Source organism: Lucilia cuprina, chromosome 2, assembly GCF_022045245.1.
Source record: "Lucilia cuprina isolate Lc7/37 chromosome 2, ASM2204524v1, whole genome shotgun sequence".
NCBI classification, from domain to species: domain Eukaryota; kingdom Metazoa; phylum Arthropoda; class Insecta; order Diptera; family Calliphoridae; genus Lucilia; species Lucilia cuprina.
The window spans coordinates 444,115-462,109 of NC_060950.1; the positions used below are offsets into that span (position 1 = coordinate 444,115).

The 17,995-nt window shown below is 28.4% G+C and overlaps 2 protein-coding genes across 3 annotated transcripts in view; both read right to left on the reverse strand.

The window, feature by feature from the left end:
* The window catches only part of LOC111689240 (polycomb protein esc), a 29,766-nt gene extending 12,094 nt beyond the window's left edge, over positions 1 to 17,672 (reverse strand). Inside the window, exons 1-4 of the mRNA XM_023451716.2 lie at positions 17,540 to 17,672; positions 17,357 to 17,478; positions 17,114 to 17,285; positions 15,103 to 16,035 (exon numbers count right to left, since the gene is read on the reverse strand). Coding sequence (XP_023307484.1) covers positions 15,118 to 16,035; positions 17,114 to 17,285; positions 17,357 to 17,478; positions 17,540 to 17,617 — 1,290 coding nt within the window. The 5' untranslated portion in view covers positions 17,618 to 17,672 and the 3' untranslated portion in view covers positions 15,103 to 15,117. The remainder of the gene's footprint in view (positions 1 to 15,102; positions 16,036 to 17,113; positions 17,286 to 17,356; positions 17,479 to 17,539) is intronic.
* LOC111689361 (serine-rich adhesin for platelets) overlaps positions 17,625 to 17,995 on the reverse strand; it is a 56,815-nt gene continuing 56,444 nt past the window's right edge. The window contains exon 5 of one of the 2 annotated variants that reach the window (XM_046956237.1): positions 17,625 to 17,937. In XM_046956237.1, coding sequence (XP_046812193.1) covers positions 17,748 to 17,937 — 190 coding nt within the window. In that variant the 3' untranslated portion in view covers positions 17,625 to 17,747. The remainder of the gene's footprint in view (positions 17,938 to 17,995) is intronic. The other variant, XM_046956240.1, reaches the window with a different exon arrangement.

Below are 17,995 nucleotides of genomic sequence, written 5' to 3' on the forward strand. Positions count from 1 at the left end.
ACCCATACAAGGGGACTTTTTGGTACTTTTTCGTTTTTCAAAAGGTACTTTTTGCAATTTCTACGATATTAAACCTAGAAACATGTAATTATGTATGTATGGCCCGGAATAAGTAAGGACCCGTAAAAGGGGACTTTTTGGTACTTTTTCGTTTTTCAAAAGGTACTTTTTGCAATTTCTACGATATTAAACCTAGAAACATGTAATTAAGTATGTATGGCCAGGATTAAGTGAGGACCCATGAAAGGGTACTTTTTGGTACTTTTTCATTCTTCAAAAGGCACTTTTTGAAATTTCTATAATATTGAACCTAGAAACATGTTATTAAGTTCGTATATCCCGGATTAAGTGAGAACCAGTAAAAAGGGACTTCTTGGTACTTTTTCGTTCTTCAAAAGGTACTTTTTACAATTTCTACAATATTGAACCTAGGAACATGTAATTAAGTTTGTATGGGCCGGATTAACTGAGGACCCATAGATGGGGACTTTTTGGTACTTTTTCGTTCTTCAAAAGGTACAAAAGGCTTTAAACACATCATGGTGAAGGGTATATAAGATTCGGCACAGCCGAATATAGAACTCTTACTTGTTTTTAGTTTATTTTAGTGTAGAAACACAATAAAGTCTGCATAGGTACGGTTCGCCGTTGATTCTAAAAATGCAAATATAATAACAACGTCATGACGACGGGCGTCATTTTCATTGTTTATTTTTCTTCGTTTTTTAATTTACTGATAGCAAATTTTATAAAGCCTCAAATTTCTAAACATCACCAATTTTTTTAATTTCTTTTCAGTTTTAGCAAAATGTAAGTTTTTCAAACATTTTGAACTGATATATTATGTACGTTAATCTTTAACAAAACACATTTAATTTTAGAAAAGTGTCAAAATGTAATAACCTATTCAGATCAAACGAAATTAATTAACTTTGAAATTTCGGTCGAAATATACTCGAAATTAAGTAATTTCCCACACATTTTGTTAATTAGAAAAAAATGTTGTGTTAAATTTGTATATTTTACCCTGCATGAGTAACTCTATTTAGATCTGGTTCACACTGGGAATCTTTTGTTGATAAACTTTTGATTTTGTGTGTGAGAGAAAGAGAAAGAAATATCAACCGTCTTTCTCTCACACACAAAATCAAAATTTTCCCAAAAGAGTTTCCTAGTGTAAACCAGGTCTTATAATATATACAATGAATAAATCATTGATTTGCCCTATACTTAAAAATTGTGAGTATGTACTATCAAATTACAATTGATGACCCTACCATATTATCTTCAAATATTAGAAATTAAGCTCGAAGAATTATTCGACAAATATGTTAATTTACCGAAATTAAAAATTTTGTTTAATTTACTCCCTGTTAATACTTACAACTTACATATAAAATAGTTTTTAAAAATTTGAAAAATGTTTTCCTTTAAAATTATTCATTTTTCTGTCTACGTACTGTAATGTTAGCAAGCTTATGCAATTATAGAACATTTAAAAATTTAACAATTGTCTTGAAAATAAACACAAAATAAATGAAGTTTTCAGACGTATATAACAGTTAAATTAATTCGCAATAGTTTGCTTATTTGGTGTTTTTCTTAATAATATTTTATGGATTAAAAAAAATCAAAATTTTTAAAAGCCAAAAATAATTTACAATAAATATTGAATAAGCTGTTCGAAACAGTGATGGTTATTGAGAGGCACTTTCTTTAAAATGGTTAAGTAGAAAAGGTATCAAAATTAAAAAATATATGTATATATAAATAAAACGTGTATTTAATGAGATAGGGCTCTCAAACATATATCATATTGTGACTACAGAATTCTGTCGATTTCAAATATTTGCACATATTATTGTCCAAATTGCTAATTATCAGGGAAACCGCAAATATATATAATATTTAATGTGATATCCTACAGGATTTTAATAATTGATTCTTCTTGTAGTTTAAAGCATTACTTTAATAGAGTTCCGTTTTACGTTCAAACAACAAAAATATACAGTAGTCTAATAAAACCAATTACTTTGGATTGACAAGGATCCATTATTAATCGATTTTATGAGACTACTGTATTTTGAAACGTGTAAATATCTCATGAGTTCATACCACACACCACAGAGTACGTGCATTTGCATATTTTTTTGGTTTCCCTGCTGATTAATAATCGAATTTTAAAGCAATATTCAGAAATAAAATCTTTCGAATAAAGGAAATTATAAAACGTCATATAAGAATATCATAATTTATATGTTGTTTGAAAAATATAGATTACAGATGTGTTGGCTTGGTTGGTAAATTTTTTGCCAAATATTAAAAAAACATAAATTCGTCTACATATTTATAATAATCCAGTCGGTAAGGATTTTTATACTATATTCCTACAAACCTTTGATATATGTTTATAAATAAAGTAGTAAATAAATACATACTAATTCAATATTCAAAAGTGAGTGAATGTGCGTTTTTGGTAATATCTCAAACACGTATGTATGTTTGTATATGGTTGAGATTAAATTGTGTTATTTTCGGAAACATTTATAGCATTTAATGAAAACAAATTTTAAAAAATGGCGAAACAGAATATTAACAATTTGTTTGTCAATTAATTATAAATGTCTTAATATTTTAATACATACATATATGGAATAGAAAAAAGTTGCAAATATAATATGTATTTACACTACCCTAAATATTTTGCTAATTTTTAATCCCACCTTAAAAATGGTGATATGTAGATTTAATCGATTCATAATTATGTACTTTAAAGATCCTGCATTTACCATATTACATATTATACAGAAATAGTTGTTTTAAATTCATCGGTGGCTAGACAAGGGTTTTCCTTATACCCCGCTTAAAAATACATTTAACATAAAAATTGAACTTTTTTATACACAAACATTATGTTTTTTAACTATACACGCATAGAAACAACATGGTTGCAGTAACCATATTCTAAGAGGCACATATTATGATTAAAATTATGATTGTATTCGAAATATATTATGGTTATTGTAACAATTTCAAAATATCATATGATTAAAATCAGGTAAAATATATACAAAGTGAAATAATTATACAAATAATGTTATAAACCAAATGAGAAATCGAAGCTCCGTCACTAAAATAACAACTTACAAAAACGTAGTTACGATCGTAATGCAAAATTCGCATTGAAATAAAATGGAATTGCTTATTCTTTTTCTTACGATTTTGTTATTTGTTGGAATACCGAATTTTAATCGTTGCATAACTGAATGCGGAAACGTAATCGAAATTCAAATTCTCCTAAATTTGCTATCGAACACGTAATTTAAATGAATAGACCTGTGGTTTCCTAAGAAATTTTGCAACACATTTATCTTCATAAGAGTACTTTTTATGCCTTATTACAGTTTTTCTTATCCTGTGATCCAAAAACATTCACAACATTTCAAGAGGATTTGATTTAGGATCCCAGGGGAAGAAATTAATTGTTATTCAATACAGGGCCCACTTTGGGTTTTGGGTACATACACTGTTAGAGGTTTATTTAGTCACAAGGATTAACTAATTGAATATTGAAAATGTTTTCAGTAATCATTAATAACTTATTACGGAAATTTTACTGGCACTGCAAAGTGGCCATCTATGATTAATATGATATGATTTTGGTTTAAAAAAAAGTTAAATTTTTAGGTTAAAAAAGTTAAAATTGCCATGTTAAATGAATTTTTAAAGGCGATATGTATATATTCTGTAAACAGATGTAAAAAAAATCGGTACAACGCCAGTGAATCATTTTAACCTTAATTTTTAGATCGTACATTTGCAACTTTTTTCAAGGTTCACACACACTTTTCAAAATTTGTATTTCCTTTTTTTAAAAACAGAAACCAACCCCATCGTGTATAGTGGGCAATTGTTGTTATTGTTCATTTTATTGTCTCTACTACTATCATCAATGGTACTGGTCTGCTGATGATGCTGTAAAGTGACATTTTGTCGATTGCGATTACGTCTTTTAAGTAGAGTAATATTTACCGATGCGCTGGAGAATTGAAGAGATGATGAGGCTGATGAACATCGACTATTTGTTAGTTTTTGTTCAAGTTGTGAGAGAATGCAAGGAAACAAGAAATAAGTATCATTTAGCAAAATACATATTTATATAAATTTCATATTATTAATATATTATATCATTATTCATTGTACTTATTTTATTTAAAGACGTTAAGAAAATAAATCAATCTTACTATGATATGCCGGGATTTTTTAAATTGTAGATACTCGGACCAGGGTCATAGCGAGTATAAGAAAATAGTTGAAAAGCTCTTACCATGAAGCGAGAGTTGTTCCCCAACTCAGACCTGAATAACGACTGAATTATTTTATTATCATTAACAATTATTCCCAGCAAAAAACACGTTTGGTCTAAATTTTATAAAAACTTCTTGAACATTGCGGACTGTATCTTGATTTACTGTATTAGATTTACATCGCCAGCCAAAAATCCGGACAGATGGACATGTCTTTTGCATTTCAGGTGGCAACATGTTTTTTATTGTCTTTTTTGATCATTAACATTATTAAAATAATTTCCCTTTCCTCGTTGATCTGCGCCTGCTTTGGAGGATGTTATTCACTTTTAATAACTTTGAACTACATCTAATTCCAATTCATATGAATTTGTCTTATGAATTGCAATTCGCTTCTAATTCAAATGAATTTAGTAGATTTTAAATTAATTCAAATGAATTAGAAAATGGAATTGGCGATTCATTTCCAACTCATTTGAATTAAATTGATTGAAAAATCAATTAATTAAATATACTTGATTTTTGATTTAAGCCGGATTCACAATACTAGTAACATTTTCAGGGGGTGTTCACAATGCTAGCAACCAATTCATTTTAAAACTCGCGATTATCTTGCGGCCACAATATCACTTTTTGATTTTGTACACATTTTTCTTAAATTTGTAATGGTTTTTATATAATATGCATAAATTTTCATTGATAATTTTTGTTTTTTAAATTATAAAATAAACGTCAACACATTTTTAATACAAAATAAATGTTCAAGTATGTTTAACTTTTTTACAGAATTTTATTTACGTTTTTGTACTAAAATGAAAGTATAAATATATGAAATTTTATGATCAAGAAAGGAATAGACAAAAAACCAAATTGTTCATAGCATTGTGAATGATACTTTAGTTATGCAGATTATTTCAAAATAAAATCAAGTATGCAATTATAGTCGGGCGAGGCCGACCCTACAGCTTTTACAAAAAAAATGTGATTTTGTTGCCATAATACTTAAAGCATTGAAGTTGAATTGTACCTTGCCTCAGGTATACATACTTAAGCCGTTTATTGTTAAATGAAATTGTGGACATTTAAGTGAAATTTTGATGGAGGGCTTTTCATAGGGGATAGGGTCAAATAAGACCCTATAATTATAAAGTTCATGAGGGTTATCAAGGTTTGTATAGAACTTGGCGTGTTTAGTTGTATGGTGAATTATTTTTTAAGTAATAAAGCATTTAATCTGTTTTTTTAACTTGACTACGGAATATTTTTACATATTGTTCACTATCAGTAGAAAGCTCATATGAGATTACGGATAAATATGGATCTATCCTTTTAATTTTTGGTAGAGGAATTTACGTCTACTTCAAAGTTATTTACATGTAAAATTTAATTAATGTTATTATTGTTTATTAGTGAATTTTGACCTTGAAGTCATTTTCTGAAGGAACGTTTGTATGGGGGCCAAGGCCAAATGAGTCCCGATCATTACAAAAACAATAGTGTCATTTAAAGTTCAATATATCTATGTTTTGCCGTTATTTGTTGATATAATATAACTTTTAAAAACAAATTTGAAAAATTGTTATTGTTCTCAAAATAAAATGAGAAAGACATGTTCGTTCGCATTTAGAGGAATTAATGTAATTATGAGCCCAAAAGCCTTATTCGGGGGGTACTATAATATGTTTATGATTTATGTTACCTATGTTAACATATAAATTTGCTAGTCTATTTGTTGTAAATAAATAAAAAATACATTGATATTAAATTCACAGTGATGCCATACAACAGAAAATGGTTTCTTATCAAAACTATGCATGTATTGCAAAAAAAGAAAAATGTTTTCAAAAGGTACTTTTTGAATTTTCTATAATATTGAACCTAGAAAGATGAAATTAAGTATATAGAGCACGGATTAGGTGAGAACTTATATGTAGGTACTTTTTGAATTTTCTATAATATTGAACAAAGGAACATGAAATAAGCCGGAATTAGGTGAGAACCCAAAAAGGGAACTTACTCGTACTTTTTCGTTTTTCAAAAGGTACTTTTTCGTTTTTCAAAAGGTAATTTTTGAATTTCCTTTAATATTAAAACTATATGAGAACATATAAAAGAGGACTTCTTGGCACTTTTTCGTTCTTAAAAAGGTACTTTTTAAATATCTATAAAATTGTACCTAGAAACATGAAATTAAGCATGTAAGTGATAACCTATAAAAGAGGTCTTTTTGGTACTGACTTTTTAAGAAATCATGGTGAAGGGTATATTCGACAAAGCTGAATAAAGAACTCTTACTTGTGTTTTTAATCATTTCAAAAAAGTATGGTATGCGTTTAGCAATATGTAATGCGTTTAGACTATCTTATACACAATATTTTGACAGATATGTAGCATAATGTAAAAGTAGCTTAAGGATCAATCTTAAGGTGAGAGTTTTAGGGATTAAGTTAAAATTATTAAACGAAAGTTGTTTAATAGCACTCAATTAATTTTGTGTGCCAGATGAAGCGCCCAATTGAGGTTGTTTAAAATTGAGCATGAAATGCAATTTAAATGCATAAGCTATTTACATATTTGTTTTTCTTGCTTAAGTTTATACCACCTCCATTGGGCGCTTAACCTAGCAAACAAAATGAAGTAATATGTATGTAGAAAGGCATTTAACAAATTACATTCTCCTATTTCAATTACATAAAAGTTTGACGGTATTACACCTGATTTTTCATACATACATACATATGTATGTATGTACATATGTATAGTACAACATTAGAGTATTTACATATAAATATTTTATACAAAACTTTTACCAATGCATGGAAGCATTACTAATGTTAATTGAAATTAATTAATTAACCACAATATTTTTACATAAGACCTTAGCTACGAAAAAACTGGGATAAAATAATCTTTAACACTCACATAAGAAACCATTAATTAGGAATTAAAGACTAAGGAAACATTAGAAATGTAAAATGATCTAGCTCACAAACAATGTCACTGGAGCTGTTTTGAATGCTTTCCAATAAATAACCCAAAAGCATTTAAATTGTCTAAAATCGAAAGAACGAAGCAAAAGAGAGGGAAACTAAACACGAAGGTGAAAACAGCATTTTGTTACGATGAGTTCATTGCATGAATTTTCTGTTGTACTACATTGCCTTTAATTTTGATGTTTATGAATTTTTTGGGGAAGACAACACAATCGAAAATGACTTAATAAAATAGCAAAAATTAGTAATTGACATTTCATGTCTTGAAAATCGAAAATTATTAAATGGAGAGGGATATTAAGGGTTAGTCAATGTCAAATAACATTAACTTAAATTGTTTATAAATTGTTAAAATGAATTTAATTATTTCTGTGTTTTTTACACAAATTTTGTAACCTAAAGCTGTAGTTTGTCATCATATTGATAATTGATAGCAATGACAATTACTTTTTTTTCCTTTTTAATGGATAAAGTTTTATTCGACCTTAATGAGGACACGTATAAAATTTAAATTTTTTATATTTTCTACTCTTAATAAATATGTTATCGAAATAATAGACCTAAAATTAAATTAAACAAACATAATTTTTTTATTTGAATATGGCTGTTGAAAAAATTAGAGAGAGGGTTTGAAATGGTATACAGAAAAATGTTTACAATTGTTTACATTGCACATTTGTAACACTTTTTAATTGACTGTTACATGTCATTCACGCGTACTGCTTTAAATAAGTACAAACAATGCCTAGTGTGAGATTTAGTCTTTCGTTAAAATTGTAACGCATGATTACAGACACCTTGTTTTGAAATGTTAGTTTTGTTCGTCCAAATGGCCTGCACAAGACCAGAATTTGTTAAAAAAATGTCTCGCATTTCGTCCTATACCCACCTTTGAGTATACCAATCGGCTTAGAATCGTTTTCTGAGTCGATTTAGCTTTGTCCATCAGTCCGTCTTGCCGGCTTACATGGTCACTTTGTGTGCAGGGTACAGATCGCAATTTTCAAGATAATTGGATAGAATTTGGCACACACGCTTTTTTGACCTAAGGGCGAAGACTCTTGAAAATGAATAAAATCGGTCCATTATTTCACCTAGCCTAATACAACAGAACCCCCCGAAAATGACTTCTGAGCAAGTAATTATGTCAAATATACCTATATATCGATAAAAAGCAGCACAACTAAGTTTTATATAAGTCTTGATGACTTTGCCAAATTTCATAAAGATCGGGCCTCATTTGACCCTGGCTCCCACACAAAGTCCCCATCAGAAAATTACTTGAATGTCTAAAATTAACTTATAAACACAAATATCACAATGAAATTCAGCACAAATAAATATTGTGTAAATATAAATATATTCACAAAACTTTATCGGGCTTGGTCCATATTTGCCTCTAGCCCCCATATAAAGCCTCTTTCAGAAAATTAGATTTTCAGCCATAAATTACTTGAATGTATCGGAACAATGAACTATTATAAAGAACTAGAGTACATAAAGGGAGCTCCGCCTCCCTAATTGAAATTAAATTAAAAACAAAGATTAAAAAAATATGTATGCATATGTAAAATGAGTACAGATAAAAATTTTAATATTTTTAAGATTATATGTGGCATTACTGGATGTTGTTTAATTTTTATGTTTTGTTTCTTGCTTTGTTTGTTTTTATACCCTACACCACTATAGTGGGGAGGGTATTATGCGTTTGTGCTGAAGTTTGTAACATCCAAAAATATTGGTCTTAGACCCACCTTAAAGTATACCAATCGCCACAGAATCACTTTCTGAGTCGATTAAGCTATGTCCGTCCGTCCGTCAGTCTGTCTGTGAGTCGATGTGCTCACGCTACAGGTCGCAATTTTTAAGATAATTTGATGAAATTTGGCACATACTCTTTTTTTGGTTCAAGGACGATCGCTATTGAAAATGGTTGAAATTGGTCCATTATTTCTCCTCGCCCCTATACAACCGTACCCCCCGAATCGGGCCTTTAGGCTCATAAGTACGTTAAATGTTTTATAGTGTCAACAGAAATCAGCAAAAATTAGTTTTATAGAACAATAAATGACAATACTAATTTTTTTGAGCCTAGCCCCCATACAGACTCCCCTTCAGAAAATTATTTGAAGGTCTTAATTAACTTATAATTACTTAAACGATTAAAATCTACATAATTTGACATTAATAATAAGTAATAAGTTACATGGATGAGAAAAAACACCTGCATGGCCGTGTTTTTTCTCATCCATGTAACTTATTACCTATTGTTCTTAGCAAAATGTGTCCCAAATAGTTTAGATAACTATTTATGCAATCTTTCGAAAAAAAATAAAAAAATTTAATAAAATGTTTTAAACAAATATTGGGGGTGAAAATTAATAGCTGTCGGCCTCATATTGCACCCCTCCAGTGGCTATTATCGGTCTTTTGTTGTGGTTTTTATTTTTAAGGTTTTAGAAACACTTACACAAATATGAAAAAAATCAATTTAAAAACCTTTGTCTTGAGTTACAAAACATTTATTTTGATAGATATCCCACTCGCATCCCACTAAGCGACCAAAAAGGTTTTAAAGGAAAAGACCTAAGCTTTCTTTTGAGAAAAAACAATTAATAAAAAAGAGTCCATTTTGGAAAAAAAAGTCAAAAAAGTTTTTGATTTTTCAAAAAAAAAAGTAAAAAATTGTATGTCTTGAGTTACAAAACATTTATTTTGATAGATATCCCACTCGCATCCCACTAAGCGACAAAATGGGTGTTAAAGGAAAACACATAAGCTTTCTTATGAGCAAAAAATAAGAAATGGGTCCATTTTTTTAAAAAAAAGTCAACAAAGTTTTTGATTTTGCAAAAAATTCAAAAATTTTAAATCTTGAGTTACAAAAAATTTTTTTATAGATATCCGCATCCCACTAAGCGACCATATAGGTCGCTTAGGAAAAGACTTAAGTTTTCATAAAGCAAATAAAAAAGGGCCCATTTTGAAAAAAAGTCAAAAATGTTTTTGATTTAAAAAAAAATCTAAAATATTTTATTAATTTTTTTTCTCGAAAGATTGTATAAATAGCTATCTAAACTATTTGGGACACATTTTACTAAGAACAATAGGTAATAAGTTACATGGATGAGAAAAAACACCTGCATGGACAAAATGTCAAATTTTGACCGCCTCTAACTTAGAAAGTTCACGAGCGATCTTATTGAAAAATTGTGTCTGAATTACTATCCAATAGAACTAACTATTGTGTAAATTTCATCGGAAGACATAAGTAAATTTCCTACAAACCAAATTACATCATAATAACAACCTTATGTTTATAGTAGAACATTCCACTACTGCATACTGGTATATAAAATTCTGTCGAATAAAAATAATCCATGTTCAACTTTACGAAAAAAAATTTCGTAACTTTAACTAAAGTTAGAAAAATTAAAATGAACAAATTTTTATACTATGAACAAATTTTTATACTATGTACATATGTATGTATGTATGTATGTATGTATGTATGTATGTATGTATGTACATATGTATGTATGTATGTATGTATGTATGTATGTATGTATGTATGTATGTATGTATGTATGTATGTATGTATGTATGTATGTATGTATGTATGTATGTATGTACTACATATGTTTATACATTAGAGTACTCCAAAAACGAAGTGGCGAATTCTAGAATTATTCTTTGGGTTGTATAACTTTGTCATGCAAAAAAAATGAGGCTGTTAGGATTCCGAAATCCGTCGAGTTCAAATCGCAGGTACTGCTGTAAAAATATTTTTTTATTTCTTACATTTTTAATTCTTTTGAACTAAATCAAAACGTAATCAGTTTTGGAAGCGATGTGTGTCTTTTTTACGTTTTTATTTTTTGGCCTATATAAACTTGTGAATAAAATACAAAAATTGGAACAACTGTGGGTAGCTAATGTAACTATATCTCGTTAATATGCCATGCATAGGACAACAGCTTCGAAAGTTGGAGAATATCAGTTTTTAGCGAGGCACAATCGCGTTTTTTTATCTAAATGGACGTTGCTCAAAATATGTCAAAATTATCGCAATTTGCAAGTTTTCTAAGTACTGTAATATAAAACTAGGGCACATCAAAAAAATGTGGACAAAGTAAAATGTACTTAGCTTTAAAAAAGCATTACTCTATAAATATTTAATTCCTTTAGATTATAATTTTTCAACTGCATTCCCTTATAACTCAAACTCGTATAATTCAGATATTAACATTTTTTCTTAAATTTTACTAAATCGTGACTTTTCAAAAACTATAATCAAATTAAAAAATACTGAAATAACTGTGTATTTTTAAAGTTTTAAATATAAATCTTATGTATGTATTTAAAGCGTTGAACTTAATTTTCTTCAAATATAACATATTTAAATACTATTTTTTTGATCAGCTATAAATTATGGAATTTTTCAGATCCATTTCAAAATAATAGAAGATATTTTACTTTGGCTTCTAGATTATGTTTTTTGAAATTGAGTTATATTTAAAACAATTAGCAATTCTTCAAACTCATTCCCTATGATTTAATTCCTACAATTAATTCTTAAAGCTTTCGATGTAGTTGAATTAATTCCTATAAAATGCAAAATTTTTTATGAATGAATTAATTTTGTTTGCATTCAATCCGTTACAAATTGAATTTAAATAAATTTCAAGAATTCCTATTGATTTTTAAATTCCCTCTGAACAAAGTTTGGAAATAATGAATTCTATTTGGACTTAATTCCCTTATATTTTTAATTCAGCTTTAAACTTTTAAATGTGCCATTATTTAAAATCATTATTTTAATTTAATTCTTAAGCTGAATTCCTTGGCTTTATATTCAATTGAATTAATTCCTAAGAGAAACCATTCTTTATAGAAATGAATTCAATTGAATAATCACTATTATTTTTTTAATTCCTTCTATTACAAATTGAATGAAAGAAAAAAATTTTAAATTCAATTTGTAATAGATTGAATTAAAACAAAATGTTTATCATTCAGAGGGAATTTAAAAATCAATAGGCATTTTTGAATTTTTTTTAATTCAATTTGTAGCAGATTGAATGCAAACAAAATTAATTCATTCATAAGGAATTTAACATTCCATAGGAATTAATTCATTAGAGAATTAATTCAACTACATCGAAAGTTTTAAGAATTAATTGTAGGAATTTAATCAGAGGAAATGAGTTTGAAGAATTGCTAATTTTTTTAAATATAACTCAATTTTAAAAAAAGAATTCTTTTAGAGCTTTGCCTTTGAAAGGTAAAAATTTGGTTTTAATTCAATCTATTACAAATTGAATTTAAAATTTTTTCAACCATTCAATTTGAAATAGATAGAATGGAGGTTTTGTTTTATAATTCAAAAGCATTCTGTATTTTCAAAATTGAATTAAACATTTCTTCTTTCATTCACTTTGAAATATAAGGAATTAAACAAATAACAGTGATCATTCAATTGAATTCATTCATAAAGAATGAATTCTCTTAGGAATTAATTCAATGGAATTTAAAGCCAAGGAATTCAGCTTTAGAATTTAAAGCTGAATAAAAATATATGGGAATTAATTCCAAATAGAATTCATTCTTTACAAGCTTTGGTACTTACTGATAAATACCTATTTGTTGAAATTACGGGCATTATTCTTAAATATTATTAATTTTATCAATGAAAGCAGTTCATAAAATTTATGCTGAAAATTTTTTTCTGGGTATTTTTTGTCAAAAAAATAAATATCAAAACTTGAACAAGTTAGGGTGTTATATTTGATTATGCCGAATCTTATATACCCACCATCAAACCGTATTTAGTAAATAGAATGCTCTCCTATAAACATTAGGTGGATATTATTATGAGATTTTAGGTTGAAAGAAACTTACTTTTGTGTACGGAATTTTAACCTATCCCAGCAAAAAATAACTTCCAAAGAAACGGAAAAGAAGTAGAATTTACTTCATGGAAGTACTGAAAAAGACCTAAATAAGTTATGATTTTAACACAGGCTTGTCATAGGATGAAGTAATTTTTATTTAATTTTTTTTTATTAAGCTATTAAGAAGTGAGATTGTAGAATTATAAAATACAACTTATTTGACTTAACATAAATAAATAAATAAATTAAACACATTAAAAAAAATCAGTACAAAAAGTATGCTTTCAATTCTAAACAAAGTTGGATTCCGTTCGCTTCTTTAGAAGTCAATAAACATCATTTCCACGGAAGGTAAACAAATTCACTTAGTGGTACTTTTGAAGTGGTGACAAATGTTATTCTTTTGGAAGTACATACTTCGTTTTATTTTTGTTCGGTATACTCGTATTTTTAAGCCAGTAATGTACGTTAAAATAAATTTCTAAATGGGGTAGGGTCAATTATGGACTGATTCTTATAAAATTTGATAGAGAGATTTGTGCTCATAAGAAACTTACTAATGTTGAATTTCTCATATTTTAAAGCCAGTAGTTAGCGTTAAGGTCAATTAAATCGAAAAGATTGTAAAACCAATATAAATCAAAAGCAGAAGACACGCGTGTGGAATGCTGTTTGCTTGTGCCGTTCAAGAATCATTTCATGGTATTTTTTTGTTTGACTTAAGAAGGCAGAGAATTGACATCTTTTCAAACCGATTCACCTTTCTATGGTTGGATCATAGCTCAAATCAATAAAAATTGTATGTTTAAATTTGTTCTTCTTGTTGCATTTGTTTTTTTTAATTCAAAGATAATTATTTTCGTTCTCTGCTTTTATTATTTTTATTTATTAAAATACGGATGGAATTTCATTTGATTTTTCGTACATAATGTCTTATAGTCTAAAGCCGTATTTAAAGGTAAAAAAGTAACACAAATGTTAAAAATTATACTGTTTTTTAAGATTTTACGGATTTTTTGATATTAAAAATTTTATATACACATATATATTTTCAAAATGATTTATTTAATATCTGATTTCAATAAGGTTTATATGCAAAATTGGTAAAAACATATAAATTATTATATACTGAATTATAAAATATATTTTTAAGTGATGTTTTTTTTTACTTTATTTAGTATAAATTAACTTGTTTAAGTAAAATTTCGATTGCAATCATTTTTTTCTATGGTTTTCGATATACAATTATGATGTCTAAGTTTTAAAATAAAGAATTAAAAAACACATATGTAAGTATTACCCAATAATCATGCGATTAAAGTTTCAGTCGGAACAGTTACACAGAAAAAACTCAAAAACGATTTCAATTACCAAAACCTCGTTTTCAATTATTTTATTTAGTGATGTTCAACCTATAACAAAAATTGTATTTATATTCAATTACTACAACTGATTTTATGCACAAAATTTTCTTTTTTGTTGTTGTTAAATTCATGTTTGATTAAACATTTTAATGATTTGAATACAAAATGAATTAAACACTTTGAAATTTAGTGTTTCTATGTAGATATCGGAAAACCAATTGGTATATCATATGTACATATATAGTATAAAAATGTAATAAAATATGTCCACGGTACGTATGTTTATTACTGGGAACAAATTTTTCGGCACTTTTTTTAAAAAAACTATTTAAGAGTAATAAGCATTTAATTGCAAATTGCAACTTGCAATTGAATTTTTTTTAATAAAATGCAAAATTAAATTATATTGGTTTTGTTATGATTGATAAAAGTTTTATTTTAATATTTTGATTTCGATTTAAAATCATACAACGTGAACATTTTTACAAAAAGTACTAATGACAACATAATAACGAATGAATTTCTTAAACATCTACCTACTTACAATCGTCTCCTTACTTTAAGGTGAATGTATGTCGGCATTTTTACGATTCCAACGCCAAACGGTACCATCATCACATACCCAAACTAAAACATTTGCATCTCGCGAAAAAGCCGTTTGTCTTACAATTGAAGTACAGCGTACATTATTCAAAGTGCTACAATGAGTATGTTTGGGATCTGAAGGATCTAACTCCCAAACATAAACTTTACCATATTGATTGCCCAATGCTATAATCTTATGCCAGGGATTAAAGCCGAAGCGCACAAACCAAATTTCACATTCGTCATAATCGAATTCACATATAATGGTGCAGGAAGCATCATTCGGTTTCAGTTGAGAAATATTTTGGTGTAGTTGACCAGGCTTCCAGCAAACAATAGAATTCTCGCATGACTTGGAGAGTACAAAATCTCCAAACCACTGGACACAATCCACATAGTTGCGATGAATATCGCGGGTTGAAAATTCCGGAAAATGTTGCATGATTGTGGGGAATGGTAGTTGAGATTTGTTGGGATTAAATGTGCGAGACATTTCAATGGTTTCTTTAAATTCCTGGGTATCAATGCGCCACAGTTTCAGTGAGTGATCCATTCCACTGGACATTATACGTTCGCCACGTAAATCAAAGTCAATAGAGAGTACCTCATCGCGGTGGCCTTCAACACCTCCAAAAATAGCAATGCAAACATGTGTTTGTATATTCCATAAACGTATGGCATGGTCTTTACTACCAGACAACAACAAATTCGGCTGACGTGGATGAAACTTCAATTCATTTATTGCTTGACCATGACCTACATAATTTCCCACCGCTTCGTTTCTTTGTATATCGATAACTCTTATGACACCACGATAGCCAGCAGTGGCTAAAAGCGGTACAGACAATTTAGAATCGTAAGACCATGTGCAAGTGTAAAAAACTTCGTCGGGCTGTTGTCAAAAATAAATGAAAATTTAAAGAGATACTTATTCAGATTTCACTAGACGGAGGATATTACAATATACATATATATTAGGAAGCAGCACTCTTCAACGCCTTTTAATAGAAAACGTAACTAACATTTTTTTCTTAGGAAGGAAAATATCTTATTAAAAACTGATAAGTAAAATGAAAGGAAAATGTGAATGCAGTTAAAACTTTTTTTCCACAGATGTTTGAAAAGCCTTTCTTATTTTATGGTTATTTTTTCTTCATTTATTATTATTTATTTATTTTATATTTACATACATATATGCGGTCAGCTAATTGGAAAAGCTCTCTTTATGGGCCAGCTTTAGATATTCGTCTTATTATACGGTTTGGGATAGGCTGATATTTTTCTGGAGAATTTTCGACATGGAGCGTTTGTATAAGTGTGATATATCCTTATAAATAAAAATATTTTTTTTTAACAATATGCCCAAAGGAAATATCTAAGGGAAAAAATATAAAAAGACTAACACATTTATAGTCTAGTAAATTTAGGTTTATACGCCATAGAAGCCGCATTAAAGAGTAGAATATATGCTCCTGATTTGAAGGGGACACAAATTTAAAACATCGATTTTTGATCGATTTATTTTGGAATGACCCTATTGCAAAAATTTTTAGATTATCATAAAAAGTTCCCATTTAAAAATTTTTAATGCAAATTTGACTCTGAGGTGTTAATTATGATATTAAATTTATGCGATGCATTGGAAAATAGCTATATATATCACATTCAAAAATTTAACATTTTTAAAAAATGTTCGCCTATTTTTGCCAATTTTTTAAAGTTTCTGCTCTGTCCCTCGGATTTTCGAGTGAAAAATCCTCCGAGAGATACATATGGATTTTAACCATGAACTGTACGAACTGAGCATGGAAATTTGATTTATGTATGGCTTAAGATAAAAATGGATTGCAGTACATGTAAATATTATAAGTTTTGAAAAATTATTACAAAACACAAACTAAGTCTTTCAAAGTAGTTTTTGAGAGCTGCTCCTAAAATTGTAACTTTTTATACAAATATTTAAAACCTACATCAGGATCGGCGTAACACATTATTAATTTAATACCTCCTTTGCGCGGACACTCATAAACGCTGCATCTATTGCTTCCCGCTGTCGCAAAAATGTTTGGTTGGTCTTTGCACAGTAAGTAGTTAAAGGCGACGCCAAATATGGCTTGACCATGATCTTCCTTTAAATGACAACTTGAATAGAAATAAAACATTTATTAAATAATAATAATAATAATTTCATTTATATTGATAATAAATTTTACTCATATTTGAAAGCCGGTACATTAACATGTGATTTACTATGACGACTTTTTCGACGTCCTCCACGAGAGCCAGGCGATTTGCTGCGCGAAGTGGTGCTGGTGCTGACGCTAGCAGTTTCATCCTAAAGGGGATATTATTATAAACATATTTTATTCGGTAGAAAACTGCAAGGTATGGCTTACACAAATCGATTCATTTTCACTATTTTCAGCTTTGGCACTTTCTTTGGGAGATAATTTATCGGCTTTTACTTTGGACATGTTATTTTTTATTTTGCTTTTATTTATTGTTTATTTTATTTACACACGCTGTTGTTAATTTTGTTGATTGCCATTAATTAACTTTTTGCACTTCAACAAACAAAACCAAATAATAAATTCAATATAGATTTCAAACATAAACATTGGGTAATGACAGCGAATTTGGCGGGTAAAATTTGTTAATTGTCATAAACACTGCATTGTCGGCAACAGCTGGTGAGAATATATATTGTCGATAAGAATAGAGATGCCGGACTTTACATTTAAATGAATCAATACATTTATGACTGGGCTCTATAATTGAAACAAAAGGACGGCTTCTGTCACAATAATAAATATATTAGAGCCTCATTAGGTAAATTAAAGTATTGCAAACGA